The following is a 27,468-nucleotide window of genomic DNA, read 5'->3' as shown; positions in this document are numbered from 1 at the left end:
AGAAGCAGACGCTGTTTCTCTTCCTTGCTCCCACCCTTATCCACCCTTGAACTGTCAGCTGTCAGATGGTCTGTCAAGCTTAGCTTCTGATTGGCTCCCCAACTTAGAACCACCCTCTGCATCCCAACACAACTTTCCTTACCACATCTTTTTCAAAATGAAAATGCCAGGGCTTCCCTGGTGGCGCAGTGGTTGAGAATCTGCTAGCTAATGCAGGGGACACGGGTTCGAGCCCTGGTCTGGGAGGATCCCACATGCCGCGGAGCAACTGGGCCCGTGAGCCACAACGACTGAGCCTGCACGTCTGGAGCCTGTGCTCCGCAACAAGAGAGGCCACGATAGTAAGAGGCCCGCGCACCGCGATGAAGAGTGGCCCCCGCTTGCCACAACTGGAGAAAGCCCTCGCACAGAAACGAAGACCCAACACAGCCAAAAATAAATTAATTATTTTTTTTAAAAAAGAGGCCACGATAGTGAGAGGCCTGCGCACCGCGATGAAGAGTGGCCCCCGTTTGCCACAACTAGAGAAAGCCCTCGCACAGAAACGAAGACCCAACACAGCAAAAATAAATTAATAAACTCCTACCCCCAACATCTTCTTTAAAAAAAAAAAAAATGAAAATGCCAGTTCACAAATGAGGAACACCACAAGAAATTATTCATCTAAGTTTTATGGGATCTCATTGTGAGAAAAGTCTCTGTTGCGAGACCTCATAGCACACATACCTGTAACTGGAATCTTCAGTATTTTGCTGACATCAACCATGAAAATATATATTTCCAAAATGGTACAGTTGTCCAAATTAATCCAGTCTTCAAGAGTAATTTTCTGTTTTCTATTCCAAGCATAATGTTCTTCTTCCACTTACACTAATTAACGAGGAGGCCTCTGTAGTTGTCTTTGTGGCCAGGTCAGGGTAAATGTGATTTCACACAGACTCGAACTCACTTTGCCAGGCTGAGTATCTCTGAGTCAGATTTTTTGCTGAAGGCTTGGTGTGGGCCAGCACATCCAAAAAGTCAGCAGTGGTCACTGTATCCAGCTGGATCCTGGGTAAACTGCTGCTCTCTAGATAAAAACACAAGAGGAACAGCACAACAATCTACCAAATGGTGATCAATGCTCTTGAAACACTAATAGACCTCTTTCAAGACAATGCACAATGCAGCATTCTTAATGGTTAATGCAGCAACAGGCAAGACTAAAGAGGGCTGGGGAAAAAGTCTTTAATGTGCAACTCAGCCCCTGCAGCCCATACACAAAATGTGACTTAAATGTATCATTATAAAGTATTATTTAATATTTATATAGTGCCACAAATGGATCCAGCCCAACATAGTGTGCCAGGGAAATAAAAGCCCGAGCCCTAAGGAGTTTATCATCTGGGGGCAAAGTTGATCCGAAACAGAACAGCAGAGGAGGAAGCAGTTGGGTGCAGAAGAAGGATTTTTGACCAAAGAATGAGTGCCAGTGTAACAAGCCACAGAGAACAGGGGCAAGGTGCCACCTGCTGGTGAAAGCCCAATTTTTAAAAACAAATTTCTCTCCCAGAGCACCCTGGCCGTCATCCTCACCATACCTGACTGCTGATTTTCAAGGGCATTGAAGATCTTCCTCACAGGCCGCATGGCTGCTTCCCTGCAGACGAGCTTGATGTCCGAGCCTGAGTAGCCCTCCGTCTCCTGAAACAGCCGCAAACCCAGCCATTAGAGAGCAGGCAGAACGCTGGTGGTGGTTACATGCTTACACGCAGGACAGGGTGTCAGAGCCCGTTTGGATTCTGTATCCGTCACCCATGGACACTATATAAAGATTCCCAGATAAATGGTGTTTAGGGGGAGAGAGGCTGCTAACGTGTTTGGATAACCTAAGGATTTGGGCCACAGACAACTTCCTAACACCATCCAAACGTAGGTGGTGAGATGCTGGTGACGACTGGCCCACCCAAGCCAGCCTAATGGGGCCCTTGTGCCCAAATTCAAGGATGGCAAAGTTTGGTAGACACTTCTGTTCTTGTAAACAAGATTGTAACCTGCCTTTAAGGAACCTCAGAGAACATCACATTCAAGTGTCCTCTCAAGGAGGCAATAACACCAGTGGGCAGGGGGGGAACATGCTTTTCCTTCTGTGAAAGACTTGCATTTAATCATTACAGCAAGCCTCTGTGGCCTGTTACCCATTTTACAGATGAAGAAGCTGAGGCTCAGAGAGGAAGTGACGTCCTTGATGGCACACAGTTAATAAGTGGCAGGGCCAGAATCTGACCGTAGGTCCTCCGAGTCTAAACCCTATTCCACTTTATCACATCTCTCTCTGCTTGAATGTTTCCGAGGAACAAAGGGCTCGGTCTTTCAAGAAGGAGAGGCCCGTTGTGCTGTTGGGGCAGCTTGGATCTTTTCTAAGTGACTCGAGGCTCCGAACAGCTGAGAAGACGGTCATGGAGTGGCCTCTCAGCCTAGGCGCCTCCCCAGGCAGCTCACCCGGCTCAGCAGGCTGTACTCCAGCTCCGCGCGCAGCTCCAGGGCACTGTTCCTGCTCACGGGCGGCAGCCAGTGGTGGATCATGGCCTGCCTGGCCTCCTGGCTCGGGAGGTCCACCAGAATCCTCTTCTCCAGGCGCCGCAACATGGCACAGTCTAGCTCCCTGAGTCACGTCCAAAACACAGGAACTGGTTGGGGCAGTAACTCACTTCTTAAGCAACAACTATATTTGAAGAACAAATTTACCAGGAACCAATCCTGCATCTTAACTGTTACTCTACATCTATGTCTGAGTGGGTAGGACTGTTACTTCATGTTGTTTGGGAGAAACAAATGGTTTAAAAGAAGAAAAAAAGAAAGGAGAGATAGGGAGGGAGGAAGGAAGAAAAAGAGAAAGAAAATATACATCCCCCAAATACCTCATGTGAAGGAGGTAGTTTTAGGTGACTTAATTTGAGGGGGAATAAATCCAGCTAACACCAACCAAACATGAGCATTCCCACTGCAGTTGTAACATCAATTATTCTACCTGAGCCTGCCAACGAGTACATTAGTCCTGACATAACCTGGGCACTCTGGGAAGTACGCTAATTCTTCCAAAACTCTCATATATTCTGGAGTGAATGACTATCTCACTCCCTTGCTCTGGTGAAGTAAAGTGCGAATGCTCCTTCCTGGGCGCCCAGTGCAAACGTGGCCCTTTGAAACACTCATTCCTGGCCTCCCAAAACACTGTCAGGCCAGGTTTATGCAAGTTGCATCTGCAGGCCATTTCCTTCTATTTCTTAATATAAAAATTTCAAGCAAATAGAAAAGTCGAATAAAACAACAAATATCCACATACCTACCATCTTGATTCAACAACAGTTAACATTTTGCCGTATCTGCTTCATATATATTTATCTATTCTTGTTAAATTAGTTCAATGTAAATTACATCATGAAACCCCACCCCCAAATGCTTCAGTATGCATTTCCCAAAAAAAGGACATTTCCTTATATAATTACAATACCGTTATGACACTAACAGAATTAACACAGATTGAATAATATGTCTAATGCCCATTCCATATTAAAATCTCTCCAATCACCCCCAAAATATCTTTTACAGTTTTCCCAACCAATATTCAATCAAGGATTATGCACTACATATGATTATGTCTCTTAAATCTCTTGTAATCCAAAGCAGTCTCCTTGCCTTGGCCCCTTTTTGAATAGGTAAGGCTAGTTGTACGATGTCCCACATTCTGGATTCGTCTGAGGTTTTCCTCATGGTATCAGGTAACTGGTTCCTGTATCCCCTGTCCTCCAAGATGGAAGTTAGACCTCAAAGCTTAATCAGAATCAGGATAAACACTTTTGGCAAGTATATTTCATAGATAATATGTTTTCACATTCATTACATTGGAATCCAGTGTTGGTGTGCTTCACTGCTAGTGATGGGATGTTTAATTACTGAGATCCTCTGGTGACCACAGCTCTCTTCACTGGACGATCTCTCAAGCATCTCTTTGTAAGGAGTAAATATTCTACATACAGTACTTTGGCACCATGTGAATACCCCTTTCCCCATCCCTTTCAACTAGTGGTTTTAGCATCTGTTGATGATCTTTGAATCAACTGTTTCATGAGAGTGGTGCAAAATGGTGATTTAAAACTTTTTTCCATTCCAAATGATTATTTAGAGTTATTATGTAAAGGAGAGCTTTCCCTCATTAACTGGAGCTCTTTGGTTACCCTGAGTTACCATTCCTATTGAAAACAGATCATTTTTGAGTGTGAGTTTGTGAACCCTTTTTATGTTAAAATTTCAAGCTCCTAGACGGGAGGGAAATACCTCTTTGATTTTCTAGCACAGAAATTAGGAAACGCCTGTGTGTTGGTCTAGCTTAGCCGATAATAAAGAGTAACAATGAAAACATCATCACCAGATTTTCTCACTCATAAAGATACCGAGAATTTCCAAAGCACCTTCCCTTTTTTCTTATTCTGAATCTATGTCATGATATTTCCTTTTAAATTGAAAACATGAAAATACCCTTCCAGGGAGCATATCTGAATCCTAAACTGGAGCGACCAGGTTTCTTAAAAGATTGTGTCTTTTCTTTACCTATTATTCCTCCCGTCCTGAGCTGAGAATCCACTCCAGGGCTGCTTTCCCAGCAATAAAAAGTACCTATTTCTTTTTTGCATTTGCTTTGTTCTTTATCAGCTTCACCCTGTTGAAATTCATCTCATCAGAGACAGCCACCTGCACAACCACGCCCCTTCTCAGGGCCAACATTTATATTCCAGACACAGGGTTGAGGGAACTTTGCAGAGCTCTAGGAAATTATTTTTTTACGTTTGAGATATTAATAAAAGCTAGTGCTTAAATAGCACTCACCAGGTGGCAGGTACTGTTTCAAGCATTTTTCAGATATTAATTAATTCTCAGAACCTACCTATGAGGTAGGTAATATCTTCGTTTAAGGTGAGGAAACTGAGGCATAGAGGTCGAGTAGCTTGCCTAAGGTCAAGGCTAGTGAATGGCAGCCCTGGACTTGAACCCGAACAGTGAGACTCTGGAGACTGTGCCTCAGTAACTGGCCTGATACTAGCACAGTAACAGCAGGGAGACCCTAAGTCACATCAGGGTGAAATCAGAACCCTGAGAATGAACAAAGGATCATAAAAGCTTCCAGAGAGGAAAAACAGGTTGCATCCAATGAATGGAGAATAAGATTTCTCATCATCAGTGTGAGATATTAAAAGAAAATAGAGCAATGCCTCAAAATTCTGAGGAAAAATCATTTTTTATAATTATTTTATTTATTTGTTTATTTTTGGCTGCGTTGGCTCTTTGTTGCTGTGTGTGGGCTTTCTCTAGTTGCGGCAAGCAGGGGCTACTCCTCATTGCGGCGCAGGCTTCTCATTGCAGTGGCTTCTCTTGTTGCAAAGCACGGGCTCTGAGCATGCGGGCTTCAGCAGTTGTGGCACGTGGGCTCAGTAGTTGCGGTGCGCAGGCTCAGGGCACGCGGGCTCGGTAGTTGTAGCTCATGGGCTCTAGAGTGCAGACTCAGTAGTTGTGGCGCATGGGCTTCGTTGCTCCGTGGCACGTGGGATCTTCCTGGACCAGGGATTGAACCCGTGTCCCCTGCATTGGCAGGTGCATTTTTAAGCACTGTGCCACCAGGAAAGTCCAGGAAAAATAATTTCCAGTGTAGAAATCTGTATCTTGAGCAAACCATCAATTAAGTGGGAGGATAGAATAAAGACCTTTTCAATATGCAAAGCCTAAAAAATATTACCTCCCATGTACCCTTTATCGGGAAAGTACTGGAGGACCAAAGGGAGAGAGAAACCAAACCAAAGGGCCACATGGGCTCCAAGAAACGGAGGGTCTGACACAGAGAGAGAAGGAAACCTCCAGGATGACGCAGGGGGGCCTAGGGTGCAGAGGACAATCCGCCCATTTTGGAGAAGGTGAGAAGGCTCTGGAAGACATGCCTCCAAGAAGATAAACTTGACTGAATACCTGGTATGTCTGAGTAAATCCAGAGCAGTTTTAGACAAGTTAGCAGAGAGCTGGCCCTTGATTAGTGGCAGGAGGAGGTGAGTGAGGGGGAACGAAAGGAGGGGGGTCAGGGAGATATAGAGAAGAGAAACCATGAGACTCACATTTAGGAATTCGGTCCAGCAACATTGCCCACCTGCCAAGTGTGTTGTCACTGCTGAGTCTCCGATACACAGAAATGAATATGACAAACTCCTTACTTCAATGTAAATAATAGGCAATAACTGGGAGGTTTGGGCCTTGGACCGCAGGAATGTTGGTCCTGTAAACTCTAAAAATGAAATAAGACTTGGGAACCTGAAGCTAAAACCAGGAAGGAAGAGAGAATAAGCTGGGGAAATGGCAGTGCTGGGTTGATGAGCAGTTGCCGTATTTCCCCCAAGGCCTTTCCTTGGACCAGCTGCCCCTCCTGAAAGGGCAGGGGCTGCAGAAGGAAGGCTCTCTGGTGGGAGCGCCTCTGGTCTCTTCGTCCCAGCCAGGGGGACTTCTTATTGAAAGGAAGAGCAGATCCCCGAAGGCCCTAGGAAAATGCAGGCAGGCAGGCAGAGGGAGGTGGGAAAACAATCCCTCACTATAGATGATTGTATTGATCAGCTAATGCCCTAAAGCAAGAGATTGACCTCAAAACTGCTTGTGGGCACAAAATAAGTGCAACTCTCTGACAGCCGGGCCTGATTAATGCACTTTTAATGACATCAATAATAATATAATCATACAAGGGAGGAAACAAAGGACAAATGGAATGTACCCAGGAATCATTCTCTATGCCAACACATTTATGTGAAAAAATTTAACCTGCGGCAACCAGAAAACACTCCCTTTAGCTGCTACATTTTGATTTTCACACCCAAGTTATTCTGTTCTCACATCTCCTTTATCTTGCTCATTTGGTACTTCCGTCACCTCGAAGGTCAAAAGCAACCAGCAAGAGTGATTGTGACACAGTGAGGGCTCACAGACCTCACAGCCTGGCCACTGGACCGGTGCCCGCTGCTATATACAAGGTGGCAGCGCCCACTGGTCACCTAGACAGCTTGCATGGGCCACGAGGCCTTGCACCTGAGCACCTGGGTTCCCACGCCATATCTTCGGGGCCCTTCCTCAGCCCTTGGCCTGTCTCCCCTGTTAAACCATGTTGTTCCTGGGATAATGATCATTCCAAATTTTACAGAATTTGGAAATCAAACATAATTCTAGTTTGTTCATTCCATAGTGAAAACATTAAGTTCAAACCATCTCAGTGTGACAAGAGAAAAGCAACCTTCAGTTTTGTAGGCAAAGTCTTTGCAGTATGTCCCTAACCAACGTGAAGTCAGAGATCGTGGCAATCCTTGAAAAGCAGATTCAGGAATTGTATTCTTTGGTAGATGAGAGGGAGTCAATGAATAAAGCGCTGAAGTTTACTTTGTCTCCTGCACTGAACTCTGAGTAAGTTGACTCCTACCTACACTTCCCACCTGGGCCAAACTGCTCTGTCGGCCGTTATCTGAATCTACATTTTGCCATCCTAGTTGAGCATGTACTCAGGTCATTTTCTTTACTTGGAACTTCCAGTTTGTCTACCAAGAGCCAGGTCCTTTTCACAGGTCCAGTTCAAGTGCTCTCTACCCCCTTTTCTTTTAAATATCTTTAATCAGAAATGGCCTCTTCCCGATATAATTTTATTCTACTTATTGTCTGTACCAGCCACGTGGCTGGCTGTATCCTCACTTCTTAGTTATCTGCGTTTATATCTCATCCATTGTCCCATCAGATAGCCAGCCTCTAGAGGCCAAGGGTCACGGACCATATATCTTGGGTTCCCCCTCCTTCCATCATGCAGAATATTCACAGGAGGTACTCAATAGATACTACTTGAGTGAATGAATAAACTTTCAGTTCAGGGCTACTGGCTTCATGTAAGGGATCTGCTTCCTTAAAACCCAGTCTTTATTTACGAAGGTAAATCTGCTTTGTTGAAAATTAGCATTTTATAAGCATCATTAGTTCGAATTAACAGAGAAAACAAGCATCAACTTGGGAATAAAGCATTCTATTTTCATCTTTAGTAAAAAAAAAAAAAACCCACGGAAATGATGATTTAAAGGGATGATTTATTCAACTCACTTGGCTGGGCAGTGCTTTTGAAGATGAGGTGAAAGATGTAGTCTCCATAGGGGGCCTCTCATCTCCAGAGACTGCACTTCTCATTCTGAAGAGTGAGCTCACAAGCAAGAGACAAGGGGATCCAACAGGAGAGCCATCAGTTCAGTCTATGTCCTACTGATGTTAGGGTAAGAGTATCACATATTTATAATAAAGAATGACAATTACTTCGAGTTACTAGAATACCAACAAGGAGATATATTCCTATTACTCTTGCCAGAAAATTTATGACCAATAATTGAGAGAAGAAATGGAAATCTTCTTTTTCCAGCAAAAAGATGAACTAGATATTCAGAAATCTCTTGTTATAAAGCCACTTTAAAAGCTTGGTGAATTATAGGAAACAGTTCTGGTATACACAACAAATGAGTCCACAGGAAGCAGCAAAATTCTCAAGCCCTAAAAATGAAGAGGAAGCCAAAAGTCAAGACTGGGCAGCTGAAATTGAAGCTGTGGCTGAGTGTTTGCCTCTTAGTTGCAAGAAAAGTTTGGATTTTAAAGTCTACCTGTGGGATAGCATAGAAGGCCTTGGGCCCATTCAAGGTGGCAGGTAGAAACAAGGCCCATCACGTAAAACAAAAAACCAGATGGCACATCGTCTATGAAAGGATGGGTTAGAAAAATCTCCCCACTAGCAATGCAAAGAACCAAGGGAATGTGTCTTATACTCTGGGGTGGGAAAAAGTCTTCACTGATAATTCAGAATCTGACATACCCTCACTGGCATGGATGAAGAAACCCTATGCTAAGAAATTAGCTTCCAGTTGTCCAAAGCCTGACACAGTCAGACATAAATTTTTTGTGAAAGGACACGTGTAAGACTCTCACAGGTAGAGTTCCCCTCACTAAATGTAAGCTCACCATCCCAAATTCTGAAACATATAACGAACCACCAAGAATGAGAATCTGCAGAAGAAACTAAGAACAGAATTAAACTCCACTGATACAGACGATAAAATAATTGTGTTTAAGATGTATAAAATGATAAAAGAGGGAATCAAAAATATGAGAGAGACTCGCTTCAGGCCAAGATGGAGTAGCCCATCCTTCTCTAGTCCACCCACTACTACTAAAATTCATTGCATGGAATACAGCATCTAAACATAGGAAGACACTGGAAAGAAGGAGGACGAGGGGCTAGGGAGCGGGGGACATGAGGACCGACAGGGCAGTGTCCTCAGGTTTCTGTTTTGCCTCCCTCAGACCTCCCACATGGGGCGCTGGAGAAGCCCACTGACAAACTGCTAACAGGCACAGACAGAAGCCTCAAGAAAAGCACATGCTCTCTAACAAAGGGCTGGGAAGAGCAGGTCCACCAGGACACAAAGCCTTTTTGATAATACCTGCCCTACCCCAGCTAAACGTCAGAGGGAAAACTGCCCCCCACCGAGTGTCTGTGCTGGGAGTCATGATGGAAGGAGCTTGGTCCAATGCGCTGGTGCCATATTAAAACCCTCAAGAAAAAGAAAAGTCAAATAAATTAAGGCCCACTCATACGTGGGATTCTATATGGAATTAGGTAGATTTTCAAAGTTGTCCACAATGCATTAAGTGAAAGAAAAAAACAGGCCACAGAACAAAATAATACATATCCACGAACGTTCACATTTTTGTTTCTGTGTGTGGGGCGTGGGGTGGTGTCTGCGTGTACAGTTATAGGGGACTGTGCACTTTCAAGCAACACCAAAGCATATAAAATATGACTTTTATAATGAACATGTATTATTTTTCTAAATAGCCACAATGGTGAAAATGATTTCCCTCTTGGGGAAAAAAATTACCACAGAAGGATACAAAGGCAACAAATGATAGCAAATAACCAAAACATTTTCACCATTAGGGTATATACAAAGATAATACTTATGTCACAGTGGTGAAATTATGAGTAGTTTTTCCCTAATTCTCAAATTTTCTATAAAATGGTTATGTTAATTTTATACTTTTTAAAATTTGGTTTTAGAATTACAGTTCACATGTCAACCTGCACCCTGTTAAGATAAAGTAATGCCACAGTAGGCCAGGCTGAAATCAATTTATGTCTGATGAAACCAAACAAACTGAAAAGGTGTGAATGGGGCAAGGGCAAGGTTACTCCTAGTAATCTCCTGCCCAGTCAGTCCTGTGCCTGCCCCGCTGCACCTACCAAATCCTGCACCACACACTTTTTTCCTGGTTGTGTCAGAATCACCCATCAACCACATATGGAGGATCTTGAACTTGATATCATCGCACAGGTTGGTGAAGCTTTGTATGGAGAGAAGCAATTTCAAGCAAAGCAATTTGACCACTGCTAGGCACGGACATACTATTGCTAAAAAACAAAATTCAAATGAGTAAATTTAAAGATCTATTTGGCTTTGTTCAATGATTCAGGAATCCAGGAGCATCCCATCTAGCAAACAGAAAGGAGCTCTGAAGACACGTACAAAATGGAAAATGTTTTCTAGGCAGAAGGAGATGCAACAAGAAAGTTATGAGCAAAGAGTGGATTGTTTTGGGTAAGGTCACCTTCTTTTGGGGAACAGCAGAGTCTATCCAGTGGATTACCTCACTAGTACTGACCAGGTGATTCCAGACTGCCTGGTTAAGATTACATTCCTGGGAGAGATTGAAACTGCTATTAGGTTAAGTATTGAGTCTCGATTTGATGATGTGGGCTTAGAACAAGTGACTTCATCTGGAGCCTGTTGTCCCTTTTTTAAAATGATAAAAGATTTTAAAAGCCTGAAAGCATGATTGAATGCTATTGCAATGAAAGATGTAATTATCAGATCAGAGTGAGTTAATGCAAACCACCGTTTCCCGAAAGGTTTTCAAATAGAATATTGGTCTTATGAGATGCTCCTTAAGGAAGGGATTCTGGGGTCAAATAAATATGGAATGTACTGCTTTCTCATAGCTTTTCTTGGAGAGTCACAACACACAATAGCATCTTAAAGGCACTGAGAAGTCCTGCCAGGGTGGAAATCAGTTGAACTGTAACTCAGTATCTCTGAGTTAAATTAGATCCCACTAGATCCCATTTTTTGGATAATGACCTGTGGGGAACCATTCTTGAAGAAATGTTGATCTAGAGGGTAATGATAGTCAAGGCACGAGGCCAAAAGGTAGGACCTCAGAGAGCACAGCTTCTCCCTAGAGCCCAGGAGACACATGGAGCTACTGCAGAAAAACCCAGGGTTATGTCTGCTGACCCCTTCAGTCACATGTATACACGTCTATAGGAATCTCACGCCAGACAGGAGAGAGCCCATATGGGAAGAAGTCAGTTTACATGGGTACATTCTTCCACATTCCCAGTGCCAGAATCTCTAGGATCTTATGTTTTCTTTACATATTAAGATTTTTTTTTTTAACACAGAGTGTGGTCATACTAGGTGGATGATTTTTAAAAGGGATAGTGAAATGTCTAGCCCTTTTGCAAATAACAAGGAAAAGATGAGTTTCAACATGCTTCAAACATACAATTTTTATACCTTCTTTGTACGAACTATCATCAAGTTTAGTAGACATCTAAAGATGGCATTTGCCTTAATAGCCCTGTTCAGTATTTTGTTTCCCTCTGTACTCCTAGGCCTGAGTTTGTGAATACTCAACAATCAAGACGGGTCAAATTAGCCCTAACTGTGCTTGTTAATCATTTCTTCCAGGGCTATTACTTTAAGTGGTAATATTAAATATGCAACATTCGTTATTCTTCTCGTTGCTAATTTACACATCAAATGACACAGATGAGCTGTTATTTCTTGCTTCCTTCTTGTCCTTTCTGTGATGCTATAGATCAAGGAAGGAGGTCCTCGGAGGAGAAGCACTGAATAAACCAAGATGCTGCACGCCACCTCACTGCTGAGAAGGGAGAAAATGACTAGCCCTTTGAGACAGAATGGATTTGTCTAGGGAAAGTGATAAGTTAACAAGCAGTAGATGATAGCCTAGTGCCCTGGAAGATGCTGTAGATAAGAAATACCACTAACCAACCATAAAGAATTTCTTTGGGGATTTTACGACTGGGTTTTTACATAGTTTGGTATAATTTAGTTATTTCCCCAACAAGCATAGATTGCTTGAATCAGGTAAGTTTATTCCCTCATCTAAGATCTTGAAGACAAAATAAAGGTCTGTCCCAATACTCTTGATAAAAATATACTATTTCCTAATTTAAGGACTTGGACAATATGTAGCAAAATACTTTAAAAAAAAAAAAATAATCCCCTTTCATACAGCAATCCTACTTCCAGAAATCTGTACTCAAGAAATAACTAGATTTTGGTCAAAGATTTTTATTCAAGGAAGTTCATTTCAGTGTTATTTATAATAGAGAAAGTTGGGAGCATCATTTATGTTCAACAGGAAAGGAATGATTAACTAAATTGTGGTATATTCACACGTGGGAATTTTGGGCAGCCATTACAAAATCCAATTTTCAAGGATTATTTAATGACGTTGGAAATGTTCTTACTATAATGTTAAGTAATGAAAGCAGGACACTGGTGGGAATACAAAATGTACAACCTCTATGGAGGGAAATTTGGCAATCTCTACTATAATTTCATGCACATTAACCCTTTGACCCAGCAATTCTACTTCCAGGAACCTTCCCCAAAGATACACTGGCAAACACGCAAAGTGATATATGCACACCATTACTCATTGCAACATTATTTGTAAGAGCAAAAGAGTAGCAACAGCCCAAATGCCCATCAGTAGGTGACTGGGGTAGATTATCATATGAAGAAGATGGAACACACGCAGCTACAAAGGGAAGGAGGGAGAACTTTCTGTACTTATTTGGAAAGATCTCCAGAACATTTTGTTATGGAAAAAATAAAAATACAGAACAATTTCTGTAATATGCTGCCTTTTCTGTAAGTAAACCAAGTTCAGTTATTTTGTGGAGTTCTTAAAAAAAACTTGACAGTTTATTTGTGGAGGATGTGACAGTCTGTCTCTAAATAATGTCTGTCATTCCTTCCATCAGTCCAGTGAGCCTCAGCCGGGGGTAATTTTGCCCCCCTCCCTGGGAACATCTGGCAATGTCTGGAGACCTATTTTGGCGGTCACAACTGGGGGTGATGCTACCAGCATCTAGCAGGGAGAGACCAAGGATGCTGCTCAGCATGGCCCAGCGCACAGGAGGCCCCATAGCAAAGAATTCTCTGGCGCCAAATGTCAAGAGTGCTGAAGATGAGAAATCCAGAATTAGCTCTTCCATCTTAGTTATGCCAGGTCTGTACCATTTTCTTCATCAAAATGTTACTGTTATGATAGGTTTGGTATTATTACTGAAAATTCTGTTATAGACACAAATATAAAATATATCTACATATTAGGATAAAGTGAATAGCAATTATATTAATGTTGTTAAGAACTAAAATTTTCACAAAGACACAAATATAAAATCAAATAATTTTAAAACCTTGTAATCTTAAATTTGAGTGGTAAATATTAGTATGAACTCATCATTTGCCTCTTCTTAAAACTAGGTATGGGCTTCCCTGGTGGCACAGTGGTTGAGAGTCCGCCTGCCGATGCAGGGGACACGGGTTCGTGCCCTGGTCCAGGAAGATCCCACATGCCGTGGAGCGCCTGGGCCCGTGAGCCATGGCCGCTGAGCCTGTGCGTCCGGAGCCTGTGCTCCGCAACGGGAGAGGCCACAGCAGTGAGAGGCCCGCATACCGCAAAAAAATAAATAAATAAATAAATAAATAAATAAAACTAGGTATGTATTTCCTAGCTCTGCCCAATCAAAAGGCCAAGAAGCAATGATAATCCAGTAGCAAGGAACACCCATAACTGTGAGACTGTGATCTCTAAATAGTATTTCCCATCAAAGGGAACCAGGGCTCTGTGAATCAATGGCTGATTCCAGGTCTGCAGCAGAATATTCAAATTGAGCCTGGGTCACCTTGTGCAAATGACAAAGAAGCTTGGCCCTGCCACACCTAACAGAAGGGGAGGCTAAGAAATAGAATCCAAAAGTTGGGGTTCTATTATGAGAGTAGAAGGATGAAGTAAATATTGGGAGGCAGTTATCAATCTCTGCCACAGCAGCATGGGGGCTGACAATCAGTCTCTGGATCTGCCCTGTCCAGTACAGTAGCTACCAACCACATGTGGCTACTGGGCACTTGAAGCAAGGCTAGTCCAAACTGAAGCATGCCCTAAGTATAAAGTGTACACTGGATTTCAAAGATTTAGTATGAAAAAAAGAATGTAAACTATCATAATAATTTTTATATTGATTATATATGGAAATGATAGTATTTTAGATATACTTGGTTAAATAAAATATGTTATCAAAATTGCATATTATCTGTTTCTTTTGATAATTTTTAATGTGGCTACTAGAAAGTTTTTAAGTATGTGTGCCTCACATTATATTTCTATTAGACAGCGCTGCTCTAGAAAAACCAGTTACAGGGTCTTCTGAAAGGCTTGGAGCTTGGGAAATGGGACAGACATGGGAAGTTTAGCAAAGGCATGAAGAAAGAAAGAAGAACAACAAATTCAGAGAGGGAGGGAGGGAGGGAGGGAAGACAGAGTAGTGGCCACAGAAGAAAATATCTACAAATCTGATAGAGGACGAAACAAATCTTATAACTCAATAACTTAAAAACGGACAAAGGATTTGAAAAGACATTTCACCAAAGAAGATATGCAATTGGCCAGTAAGTACACGAAAAGATGCTCAATATCACTAGTCATCATGGAAATGCATATCAAAGAGAGGAGATACCACTGCTCATCCACTAGGATGACTATAATCAAAACGACAGAGAAAATCAAGTGCTGATGAGGATGAGACAAAATTGGAACCTTCATCCATGGCTAGTAAGAATGTAAAATGGTGCAGCCACTTTGGAAAACAGATTGGTCGCTCCTCAATTAAACACAGAGTTACCCTAATAATTCCACTCATAGGTATAAAAATAGGCAAATCTACAGAAACAGAAAATAGATTAGTGGTTGCTTAGTGCTGGGGGTAGGAGATGGGGATGACTGCTAATGGGTACAGGGTTTCTTTTCAGGGTAAAGAAAAATGTTCTAAAATTGATTGCAGTGATGATTGTATAATCAAATAAATATAAATATAGCTAAAACCATTGAATTGTACACATTAAATGGTGAATTGTATGGTATGTGAGTGAGATCTCAATAAAGCTGTAAAAAAAAAAAACTAATGATGTTATACCAAACAAGTCATGAGATCATAGTGAGAGAGAGAGAGAGAGAGAGAGAGAGAGAGAGGGAGGGAGGGAGGGAGACTGACTCATTGGTTACCACTGGAGGTTGCTAGGGCACAACTCATGACTCTAAAAATCAAAGAGAAAATTCTGATTTTCAAGTATGAACTACATTTCAGGGTAACCAAATAACTATTGGATGGGGGAAAGTTCTATGGTAGAGAATAATTCCAGCTATCAATCAGAAGGAATGACAGAATCACACCTCTAGCGAAATACGTGATTCAGGCAAAGCTCATCAATGGATGCTACAACCATTGATGGGAACTACAGAGCAGAGGAACCTGGCTGACACACCTGAACCCACTGACCAATCTTGGTACCACCACAGGTGGGACAACAGGGCACTACATACTTCTGCATGCGATGGAATGTGATGTACTCAGCATCATGTATGAAGTATGTCGCCCCAAAATTATATTGATCCTGAATCGAATCTAATCAATCTAACTTTTAGTCTAGAGTAATTTTAAGGGTAAGAAGAACTAGCTAAGTATTACCATGAGCATACAATGAGCCACATCCAGGAAGTTTAGACTCTGCAGGACAACCTCCCTAGCAATCAAGTCAATAGCAAGTGGGGGAAAAAAAAGAGGGAGTCTGTTCTAGATTAAAAGATACTTAAGAGAACAACCAATTACAAAATGCAAATCTTGATTGGTTACCAGTTCAGTAAACCAATTGTAAAAAGACATTTTTGGAACAATATGGGAAATCTGAATATAAACTGGGTATTAGAGGATACTAAGCAATGACTGTTAATTTTGTTGGGGTTGATAATGACACTGTGGTAATGTAAGAAAATGTCCTTATTTTTTTTAAAGATGTATGCTGAAGTATATGTATGTGAGAAATAACACGCGAATCTAGGATACGGTTTAAAATATTGCGGCAAAACAAGAGAGGAGGCGGCAATAGATTAAACTACTCTAGACTAAAAGCAATAGATTAAATCAATAGATTAAATAGATTAAATCAATTGGGCAAGATGCTAATTATGGAAACGAGGAAATGGTGGGTTCATTGTGCTCTTTTCTCTTTAGTGTTTGTCTAGAATTTTTCATCATAAAAAGTTGTTTTTTAAACCCAGCGATGTTCAAGAATGGGTAGGACTTACCGGTTCCCAGATATGCTGAAAGGATGCAATCTGTGATGTCAAGGAATCCAAGCTCAAAAGCACATAGGTATGTGCCATTTGACATGATGAGAGGCAATTCTTTCAGAAAAACCCTTCTAGGCTTCTCTATTTTTGATTGCTTACTAGCTTTTTGTTTTTCCTCTCTGAACCATTTTATGTCAGGTTTCCCAACAACTGATCACCTGACGGAAACTACGGCAGCACTATAACCTCCTCAGCAAAGCCCCAGGTTGCACTGGGAGGTAAGGCTCTCTATTCCTCCCTGGGGGGCACAGCCCCTCCCGGAGCCGTGCACGAAGCTGTCCAGTTTTCACCCACCCTCCTCAGCTGACTCTCACAGTCCCCCTGGGTCATAAGTAGAGAGGTTATGATCAACCCTGTTTCAAACAGGTGAAGGAAGGGAGATTGTTTCTCTAAAGGATTTCACAGCCACAATTTTTTTTTTTTTTTTTTGCGGTACGCGGGCCTCTCACTGCTGTGGCCTCTCCCGTTGTGGAGCACAGGCTCCGGACGCGCAGGCTCAGCGGCCATGGCTCACGGGCCTAGCCGCTCCGTGGCATGTGGGATCTTCCCAGACCGGGGCACGAACCCATGTCCCCTGCATCGGCAGGTGGACTCTCAACCATTGAGCCACCAGGGAAGCCCTAAAGTTTCATTTTAACGTGTTAAAATCCAAACATATTATTTCTGGAATATTCTTTGAGTCCTGCAGATTTTAGCATTTTACAGTTCTCTGCCAAACCCCTGCTTAAACACAGTTAATAATTTGGCTTTAAACTCAGAATGTCCATTTTAAATATTGTCAGTGGTAGCCCTGACCTATGTTCCTTCTGTTCAGGCAGATTCTTTCACGGTACAAGTAGCAAGGATTGAGGACTTGACCAGGAAAGCCTTCAGCTTAATCTTCTGGGGCTGGAACCAAACAAGAGGACTTTTCCTCAAGTGCTCAGTATAATATCTTCATCTGTACTCAGTGGCTCATGAAAATGCATTCAGAATGTACTCCCTAGATCTCTTACCACGGCAGGTTGGAGGCTGCTAAGACAAACACGAGCTCCTCGGAGCGGGCCAGCCCATCCATCTGCACCAGCAACTCAGTCTTCATCCGCCGGCTTCCTTCGTGCTCTCCCCTGGAGAAAGACGAGGAGGTGAGATGCTGCCAAGAGGCAGAGTCTTTGCTTCCATGACCAGAGTGACACTCATAGCAAGGACTCAGTGACGGCAGACCGGGTTCCCTTCTGACAACTAACCCCTTCCCTGCCGCATTCTCAGGAGCTACTCATCCCAGGGTTGGAGAAAAGAAGCAATTGGTACTACTTTCAAACAGTAACAGAAAGGAAGTAAATGAATACAATGATGATATTGAAAAGAAAACCAAAGGTTGACAATGAACCAGAAAATAACCGAAGGGGAGACGGTGGCACTAGCAGATTAAAAAAGGCAGCCTGGCTGTGTTGACCTGCCCTATCATTTACCCTTTTAAAAATGGCTTCATTGAGAATAATCCTTTTCATGTATACCGCAGGCATGAAGTATTTTACACACACTATTTCTTTTAGTATAATGTATGGACTTAAACTGTCCAAGAAGAGATGAACTACAACACAATGCTTCATTCTCTTCTAATAAGAGACAAGATAATGACACGGAAACTAGGCTTTCCTTGCACAGCAGATTAGAGGCAGTTTTCTGTGCAAATTCATCCTCCGATTTTCCCACCACCCTCACTGCTGAGACCCTCCCGCCAAGAAAGAGATCACTACATCATAGGACGTGCACAATCGAAAGTGGCTCAAGGTCCTGACCAGCTCCAGCAGACTCTCATGTAGATCAAGTTAAAAGGACAAAAAAGTGCCTTTCTAGCACAACACGACATTCAGCTTCTCATCTCTGCCTGTATATGGTGGCAGCCCAAATTAGGCTTATGGGTTTTTTAGGAACTGTGCCCCTTTCTATCTAAGAGGAAATATAAATATAAACATCGTTATATATTTGTCTAGCATTTACACATAATTACTATTCTTTTAACATAATATGACCCCCAAAGTCTTCAGAGCACCTGCCCTTACTCCCTTATCCTTTGAAGACTCTCGTTTTAGTGTTTAACTTCCAGACAAGGAAACTGACATGCTCAAGGCTGGTAGATGAAGTTTCCAAAGTAGCTCAATCAAAGCTGTGGAGGGCCCTGGGGATGGAGATGGGCAGAGCACATGTAAGGGTGAGTGTCACTGCAGTAAGGCAGGCCAGGAGCACAGGGCATTGCAGAGGAACTGACCACTAGGGCGGCCCGGTGGGCTCCCAGCCAGGCCCCCTTTGGAGAGGCAGAGCATCCAGCCTGGGGCTGACTAGCACCCATGAAGCCACAGAAACAGTCGCATTTCAATCAACGACATGAATCTCATGCATCTTGATGGTTGTTTTTCTCTGCTGGGAAAATGGTTTTTAATAAGTAAAATTTCATAAATTATATTCCAGTTATACTTTCAACAAGATAATTGTTTACTTTTCATTAATATTAGTTCTGCCTTGATGACAGACCATTAGAGGCCATCAATAAATGCAGCTGTGTTGAGTTTTCCCTGAGAGCTGTTTTTTCAAGCCAGGGATACCAAGTTTAGTACAAAGTTTCAAAGAAAAACACCTCTGATGAAGACAGAAAGATGTTCTTAAAACACACACACACACAACCTCATTACAGTCTGAGATGTGTTCTGCCTGCTGGGGACATTAGTGGACACTTAATCTTTAGAGATAACATATGTGACATATTTAAAATCGGTCCAGCTGAGCCACAGTCTGGTGTCACAGAGAAGTGGCGGCTTCCCTGGCCTCACACGCCTTGTCCAGGGCCGCCTCTCAGGGCTTAGCCCTTGGCAGCCCCGTTCCCCCCAGGCAGCCCCTCTGGCTCCAAGGGAGGTGTTCACAGGCGGCTATTTTGAGCCAGCAGGATGGTTATGGCAGCCCGGGATCAGGGGCTGGGTGATCTTCAGGCCTGAAATCCACTCTGTGGGGAAGGGGGAAGGGAGGATGACATTTCCTCTGGTTATAAAAACTACGTAAATCAGCTATTCAGTTAACAGGATCTAATTTGAAGACCTTTCTGTGTGTCTGCAGAAAATCTGTGTGCTTATTAATAGGCTAATACTGCTGGAAAATGTCGATGGGCTTCCGACCGTCAAACACACTTATGAGAGGGGAGAAGTGATGACCAAAAAAACCCTTTCTTTTACCCAGGAGCCGTGCCTCTCTGACTCATCACTGACTCCAGCTCGTCCAGGAAGATGGTGGAGGGGGCGTGATAGCGGGCAAGTTCAAATAACACCTGGGTGGGAGAAAAGCAACCACTTGTTCAAATTCATATACTTAAAGTTCTCAGATGCTCCCAGAGATTAAAAGCTTAGGATAGCTGTAATATTAAGCATTTATGCTTCACTTTGTTATTTCACAATAACTTTATAATCGTTACAGTTACTTCTCCCTAGCACTACCCCATGGTCCAATTATTTCCATTTATCACTTGGTAAAATTAGAGCCAGAGAGAATAAGTTGTTAGCTCAAGGTTATTAATCATAGGATTTCCCTGGTGGCGCAGTGCTTAAGAATCCTCCTGCCAATGCAGGGGGACACAGGTTCGATCCCTGGTCCGGGAAGATCCCACATGCCGTGGAGCAACTAAGCCCGTGCGCCACAACTACTGAGCCTGCGCTCTAAAGCCCACGAGCCACAACTACTGAGTCCGTGTGCCACAACTACTGAAGCCCATGTGCCTAGAGCCCGTGCTCCGCCCCAAGCGAAGCTACCGCAATGAGAAGCCCACGCACCGCAGTGAAGAGTAGCCCCCGCTCGCCACAGCTAGAGAAAGCCCACGCACAGCAACGAAGACCCAACACAGCCAAAAATAAATAAATAAAAATAAATAAAAATTTTTTTTAAAGTTACTAATCATAAATGGGAGAGCTTAAGATAAAACTCGGGGGGCTTCCCTGGTGGCGCAGTGGTTGAGAGTCCGCCTGCCGATGCAGGGGACACGGGTTCGTGCCCCGGTCTGGGAAGATCCCACATGCCACGGAGCGGCTGGGCCCGTGAGCCATGGCCGCTGAGCCTGCACGTCCGGAACCTGTGCTCTGCAACGGGAGAGGCCACAACAGTGAGAGGCCCGCGTACCACAAAAAAAAAAAGATAAAACTCGGTTCCTGAGCTTTGTTAGTTACTTTGTTAGCTAATTTGTTAGTTAACCCTTGAGACCCCCTGCCAATAACATGTTCCACATGGACACAAAAGCCTTGGAATACGTAAAATCAGTTAATAATTTTTTTCCCTTACCACTTAGAGACAATAAGAACGTTATTCTCAGAAGAACTGCAGAGAAAGGACAGAGTTCCAGTCATGGGTAACAAGGCCAAAGAATTTTGCCCTTTCTGTTCCCCAAATTACTCCACGGGGTCCCCAACTCTGCTGTTTGGTAGACTCAGGTACTTGAAGGCAATTCCCAATTGAATAAAATGTTCCATTCCAGAATAAAATATTATAGACTGAATAAGAACAGGAAAGCAACCAGCAAAAGAACAGCCATAAAAACAAAATGGAGAGCTCTAAAGGGAGATGTGGTGGTGATGAAAAGAGTACAAAAAACTAGACCTTTTTTTAAAAAACCCTGAAACTAATCTCTTGAGCATCATATACAATTCTTCCGTGGTTGATCAGAGAAAGCATTAGAGATTTAGAAAAGAATAGATGTTCTTTAATAGGCATAGGAGATTTATCCTCTGTGTCACTTAGCACTAGCAAAGCATCACAGAATAAATAAGAGGGGAAGGGCTCAGAAAAGGCCAGATTGTGGCTTTCATAGTAGTAGCAGGTCGTCCCTTACAGGCCTCCCTGTCACTGAATGGGAAACTCCTCACCTTCACCGCTGCTTGTGTGTGTGTGGTCCCTCCATGTTCATGTGCAAGTGTTTTCCTTTCACAGAATCCTATTTCATTCAGCCAAGACAACTGGCTCAGCCCAGTGAGCTTAAGAGAACAGTGTCAATGCCGGGACACTCATCACAAATGTTTTTTAGACACAACAGAGACCAACTCATTAGCAGCAGGTAATCTGTCTTCCTGTCACAAAAAGAAAAGCTCAAATATACCTGGTCTTAAGGATGATTACAACAGCAGCAATCTACCCAATGAAAAATGGCACATTAGAACACTTTTACACGTTTTTAAGGAGCTCCCCAAAGTGCAGAGAGACCAACAGCCTCGATAAGACCAAACATCCTGCTGGAAGGAGAACCACGTCTGCAGCCTATGTCTCCACATGGACCACGCCACTGCCCTTCCACTGCCAGAGAATATATAGAATCCTGGGTAAGTGCTTGGGAAGCATTAGTCTAAAATTTTCAAAAGTTCTTGGAGGAAGTTAAATCACACAACTGGGGGAGGGTAGAATGTTGAAAGATGTAAGCAACAACAGGTGTGTGCATTTGCTAAAGAGACCACTCAGCTACTCAATAGCATCCACTCCTAAGAGACATGAACATTAGGAGGGGAGGGAGAAACGTAACCGAAGGGTTCCCTATAAATAACTCTTTAATTGGAATAGAAAGAGAAGCAAATGGTAGGAAAGCGTCTCTGATTTAGGGGAAGGCCTTGAAGGGCTTTCTTTATCTGACAGCTTCACTGTAAGAATCTTGACAGCGTGACCAAAGTTTTCCAGGTGAGGCTCTTTCCAGGAGCTCAGAAAATAAGAGTAATTTCTGAAAGGACAGGAGATAAGATCATTCCAGATTAGCATTAGCAGAGTTATCTGTTTTCCTTTTTTTTAAATTAATTAATTACTTTATTTATTTATTTATTTATTTTTGCCTGTGTTGGGTCTTCGTTGCTGCGTGCAGGCTTTCTCTGGTTGCGGCGAGCGGGGGCTACTCTTCGTTGTGGTGTGAGGGCTTCTCCCTGCGGTGGCTTCTCTTGTTGCAGAGCACAGGCTCTAGACTCACGGGCTTCAGTAGTTGCAGCATGCAGGCTCAGTAGTTGTGGCTCATGAGCTCTAGAGCGCAGGCTCAGTAGTTGTGGCGCACGGGCTTAGCTGCTCCGCAGCATATGGGATCTTCCCGGACCAGGGCTCGAACCCGTGTCCCCTGCATTGGCAGGCGGTTTCTTAACCACTGCGCCACCAGGGAAGTCCTGTTTTCCTTTTGAATTATTTTTTAATATCCAAAAAATGTATTTCATAGAAAATAAGAGGGCCTCCCTGGTGGCGCAGTGGTTGAGAGTCCGCCTGCCGATGCAGGGGATACGGGTTCGTGCCCCGGTCTGGGAGGATACCATATGCCGCAGAGCGGCTGGGCCCGTGAGCCATGGCCGCTGGGCCTGCGCGTCCGGAGCCTGTGCTCCGCAACGGGAGAGGCCACAACAGTGAGAGGCCCGCATACCGCAAAAAGAAAAAAAAAAAAAGAAAATAAGAAATATGAATATCTTCTAAACCTATAGAAAGATGCTCAAATTCATTCAGAATGAAAGGAATGCGTGTTTGAGCACTTAAATATTACTTTCACTATCAGACTGGCAAAGATTTTTAAATTTGGGTACTACATGGTATTGGCCAAGGTGTGAGGAAGCAAACACACACACCACTGATGAGAATGTAAGCTGGTGCAACCCTGTCAGCAGGGAATTTGGCAAGCAGTGGTTTTCTTTCTTTCTGACCCAGCAACTCTACTTCTATTAAGAAAAGATTGGTTAAACACTTTTTGGTACAACCATGCAATGAAGTGTCATGCAGACATATTAAAAACATGTTCTGTCTATCTATAATAGTGTGGAACAATATCCAAGTTACATTGTTAAGTGTGAAAAAACCCACAAGGTACAGAAGAGTATGTGTGCTATGTTCCTACTTGTATCTTAAAAGGAGGGAGATCGAGATACAGTTGTTGACGTTAATGTAGATATAAATAAATGTTCTAGAAAGCAACTGTAGTAGTTTCCTCTGGGGAGAGGGCTCAGGGGTCTTTTTTACTATTTTTTTCAGAAAGACTACTTTTTTTTTCTTTGGCTGCATTGGGTCTTCATTGCTGCACCTAGGCTTTCTGGCTTTCTGGCTTTCTCTAGTTGCGGCGAGTGGGGGTTATTCTTCCAGGGGCTCCTCTTCATTGCCATGCGTGGGCTTCTCATTGCGGTGGCTTATCTTGTTGCAGAGCACGGGCTCTAGGTGTGTGGCTTCAGTAGCTGTGGAACACGGGCTCTGTTGGTCGTGGCTCGTGGGCTCCAGAGCACAGGCTCAGTAGTTGTGGTGCATGGGCTTAGTGGCTCTGCAGCATGTGGGATCTTTCCGGGCCAGGGATTGAACCTGTGTCCCCTGCATTGGCAGGCAGATTCTTAACCACTGTGCCACCAGGGAAGTCCCTGAAAGGCTACTTTTTAAATGTATGGTAAAGGAAGGGGAAAAAATTGGGGGTGGAATCATTTCCTAACTCTTAGAAGTCTAACAAAACAATACTGAAGCAGAGGAAAACTTGAGTTAAATAACATGCTCACACAGAATGGAGCATTCTAGTTAAATGACTTTCCTGGCTATTCAACATTAAACAAGAAAGTCCATTTAGTTAAAATCTTTGTTAAGAATATTCATTAAACATCTGAATTTCTTCTTTGCCTGGGTGCGTCTTGTCCAGGGAACCTTTCTCTAAGCACCTTGCAGTGTTTTGTGCTCATAGTTCAAAACGCCACTTTTCATAACAGGAGATGAATCTAAACTGATTCTGGGGGCACCTTGTAAGTTTTGTTGTTCCTCATCAAGCAGAAATGGAATGTTAAAGAAAAAAGTCTTCAGGCTGATAAGAATTCTAGTTTATTGGATTTAAGCTAATTGAAATCTAGCTAACTAGAATCACATGGAACCCGTAAATTTAGGAGCAGCTGAATTTAAACCCTGTCTGGCATTGAGTTAGACTCATGATGAAGAACAATGAAATAGAAGATGTCAACATAGATTTCCATGAATTACAATCTGGTAGGGGTGATAAGAATTTATAGAAACTTACACATTTGAAGTAACTTGAGAACAATCACAAAGTAATAAGTAATAGGTTATTTTAGGTAAATCAATCCTTTAAAAATATTTTATTATCACTTCCAAATAAGCCATAATATTTTGAAAATAAGTCTATCTAAAGTAATGTAATTTAAGCATAATATTTTAGGGTAATTTCTTTTCAGAAAATATATCATATTTATATCCACTTTGTATTGATTACTTATCAGTCACCCTAAAGAGTGCAATAGTTTAACAGGATTTCTGAGCAGGACCCACCTTACATTGAGGCATAAATCAAAAAACAAGTGTTCTCATAAGGTGACTGGAAGATATAGTAAAATTTTATAATATAAAATATACCATATACTATGAATGAGATATTGTAAAGATGGAAACAATCTCTTAAGGGAAGAAAAAATCCCTACAGGCTATGGGCTCTGCGAAGGAAAGTTGCTCAGAGCACCTGAAAGAAGTTTCCTGATTCTTCCTTAGAGTATCTAGTATAGGGACTAGCATACCGTAGTAGCCTCTCAATAAATGTTAACTAAATATACTGCACATGCTTAATAATAAATGCTTCTTGAATGAAGAAAAAATAGGCCACTTCAGAGACAATTTTTTCCAGCTTCTATTCCCAAGTCGCATGAATCGCAAAAGGGCTGTTGGTCAAATTCCCAAAGGAAGGGAGATCATGTTTGCTGATAGGGGCATGACTGATAGCCACATATAGCAGTCAATCTACCTCCCAGGTTTTTGGTAATTAAGATCCAGGATAAATTTGAACATACAAATCACTTAAAACAAATAAGATATAACCTCATTTTGTACCACGGTATTTTGCCAGAACTTATTCTAAAAATCCAAAATCAAGAATCCCTACCCGAACAAGTTTTTCTGAATCCCCTCTCCATTTGCTTACGATGGTAGATGCAGAAATATTAAAGAAGGTTGTTTTGCATTCCGTAGCCACAGCTTTGGCCAGCAAAGTCTTTCCTGTACCTAGAATCACATGTGGGTAAAATATATGAGCGGCCCTCAAACTCCATTCCTCTGCCTGCAGACAGAAGGCAGTCACACAAGCAAAACAGGAGGTGGTTACTCAGCAAGCACTGCCCCAGCCCTGAAGTAAGGACAGATGGGGCAACTCGTCCTCTGCACACACGCTTCATACCAAGGCCAAAACAGAAAGCCCTTTACCTGGAGGTCCGTAGAGCAGCAGTCCTTTCCAGGGGGAAAGGATTCCTGTAAACAGCTGTGGGTACTATGGGAACAAGGAACAAGGATGAGGTTTAGTACCTGTACGTCAGCCTGCGCGCCCTGAGCTCAGGCAAGCTAGGGGAGCTAGGGTGAAACACACGCAACTCTGTGTCAGGCCCTCCTTTTTTTTTTTTTTTTTTTTTTTGGCCCTCCTTTTTTTAAGGCTGGCTTTCTCCTTCCCTCTCTCTCTCTCTCTCTCTCTCTGTATATATATATCTTACTTATCCCAATTTTACTTTCACACTTGACAGGATGCATGGCTTAATTTTTGTCACTTTTTAAAAGAGCAGTTATTTTAAGGAGAAGAAAGGCATATGTAGGTACTTTCCTCTCTGTTTCAACAGTCATTTCTCACATGCATAACATCATTTCCCCGAGTTCGATATATATGCAGAGCATCTGGCAATCTTTTGAATGTTGTGAAGCAGGTATGCTCTTTAAGATACACACTAGAACCAACATACAAAAGTGTATGTGAATAAAGCTCAAAGCTATGGTGAAGCCTGATTTGGAAGTTGCGAACATTCAGTGCAGAATACATTATGAGACACGGACTCCAAACAGGACATGCGTGGACTTTCAGTGAGTCTCTCCCATTAGCTCAAACTCAAGCCATCTGGAGTTGGTAGAGAACCAAGGAGAAGGAAAAATAATAGTAAAATTATAACTAGCTATTAGTTTCTTGCTGATGCTAATGTCAAAATGTTGACATCATGTGGAACTTCCAATACCATGGAGATAACACAACCAGAGAGTCTGATTGGGAAGTTCTATTCTTTCATGCAAGAAGTCTTGTACAATAGAGCCACTCAGAGGAAATAGGGAATAAATACATTTCTACTAATTCTGAACACCAGTATATTTCTTACCCCCATGTCTGAACACAGGAAGGAAGAAAGGGAAGACAGTCCAAATTTACTGATTTTGTCCCATTCGAAAAGAAGCATCCAAAAATCAGGGGCTGCAAGGGCCCAGTGGTAAGAATAAATAGGTTATTCAATAAAGTAAATCTGTAATCCTAACTGCAGGAGGTTACAAAAAATGGCCACAAATTATTTGCAGCTCCTTCCACCAAGAGGCAGAGGGTATTTGTCTATCACTTGAATCTGGATTTGGCCTGGTGAATTTGGCCAGTGGGACATTAGCAAATAGAAGAGACTTGAAAATAGAGACGAGCAAATATACGGAATATAAGAAGAGACACGGGAAAGGCTCACGGATTGGGCCCTGCCCTTTCTTGCTTCTGTCTGGGAACTCTCTGCACCATGTGAACAAGACTTGGGCTCTCCTGCCAGAGGACGAGGGGCAGAGAGAGGCCTCAGCTGCCCTGGTGATCCCAGCTTTCACAGCTTTTCCATCTTTTCCAGCCACCCTGGCTGATGTCCCAGACATGTAAGTGAGCCCAACCAACATCATGTGGAAAAGAGCCAAGCTGGCCCAGCTAAGCCCAGCCCAAAAAGCCCACCCACAGAATTGCAAACCAATAAATGATTGTCATTCTAAGGCACTAAGTGTTGGGGTAGTTTGTTACACAGCAAAAGCCATGTGGTACACTGACCTTCTCATCACCACTGTTGTAAACCAAACATGAAGAGTCTTGTTTTTCTATTTTTCTTCCTATTTAGT

At 42.7% G+C, this 27,468-nt stretch overlaps 1 protein-coding gene across 6 annotated transcripts in view; it reads right to left on the bottom strand.

Moving 5' to 3' along the window:
• Positions 1 to 668: 668 nt before the first annotated feature.
• Positions 669 to 27,468, bottom strand: part of KATNAL2 (katanin catalytic subunit A1 like 2) — a 99,242-nt gene continuing 72,442 nt past the window's right edge. For 3 of the 6 annotated variants that reach the window (XM_060118554.1, XM_060118555.1, XM_060118556.1), the window contains 7 exons: positions 25,783 to 25,846; positions 25,466 to 25,584; positions 19,794 to 19,885; positions 17,583 to 17,693; positions 2,482 to 2,644; positions 1,581 to 1,683; positions 669 to 1,069 (listed from right to left, as the gene is read on the bottom strand). In XM_060118554.1, coding sequence (XP_059974537.1) covers positions 930 to 1,069; positions 1,581 to 1,683; positions 2,482 to 2,644; positions 17,583 to 17,693; positions 19,794 to 19,885; positions 25,466 to 25,584; positions 25,783 to 25,846 — 792 coding nt within the window. In that variant the 3' untranslated portion in view covers positions 669 to 929. Of the gene's footprint in view, positions 1,070 to 1,580; positions 1,684 to 2,481; positions 2,645 to 12,474; positions 13,360 to 17,582; positions 17,694 to 19,793; positions 19,886 to 25,465; positions 25,585 to 25,782; positions 25,847 to 27,468 lie in introns of those variants that run through there. The other 3 variants (XM_060118559.1, XM_060118557.1, XM_060118558.1) reach the window with 3 other exon arrangements.

Source organism: Mesoplodon densirostris, chromosome 15 (assembly GCF_025265405.1).
Source record: "Mesoplodon densirostris isolate mMesDen1 chromosome 15, mMesDen1 primary haplotype, whole genome shotgun sequence".
Classification (NCBI taxonomy): domain Eukaryota; kingdom Metazoa; phylum Chordata; class Mammalia; order Artiodactyla; family Ziphiidae; genus Mesoplodon; species Mesoplodon densirostris.
The sequence above is the reverse complement of the archived record's forward strand: the minus strand, read 5'-3'. Positions and strand labels throughout refer to the sequence as shown.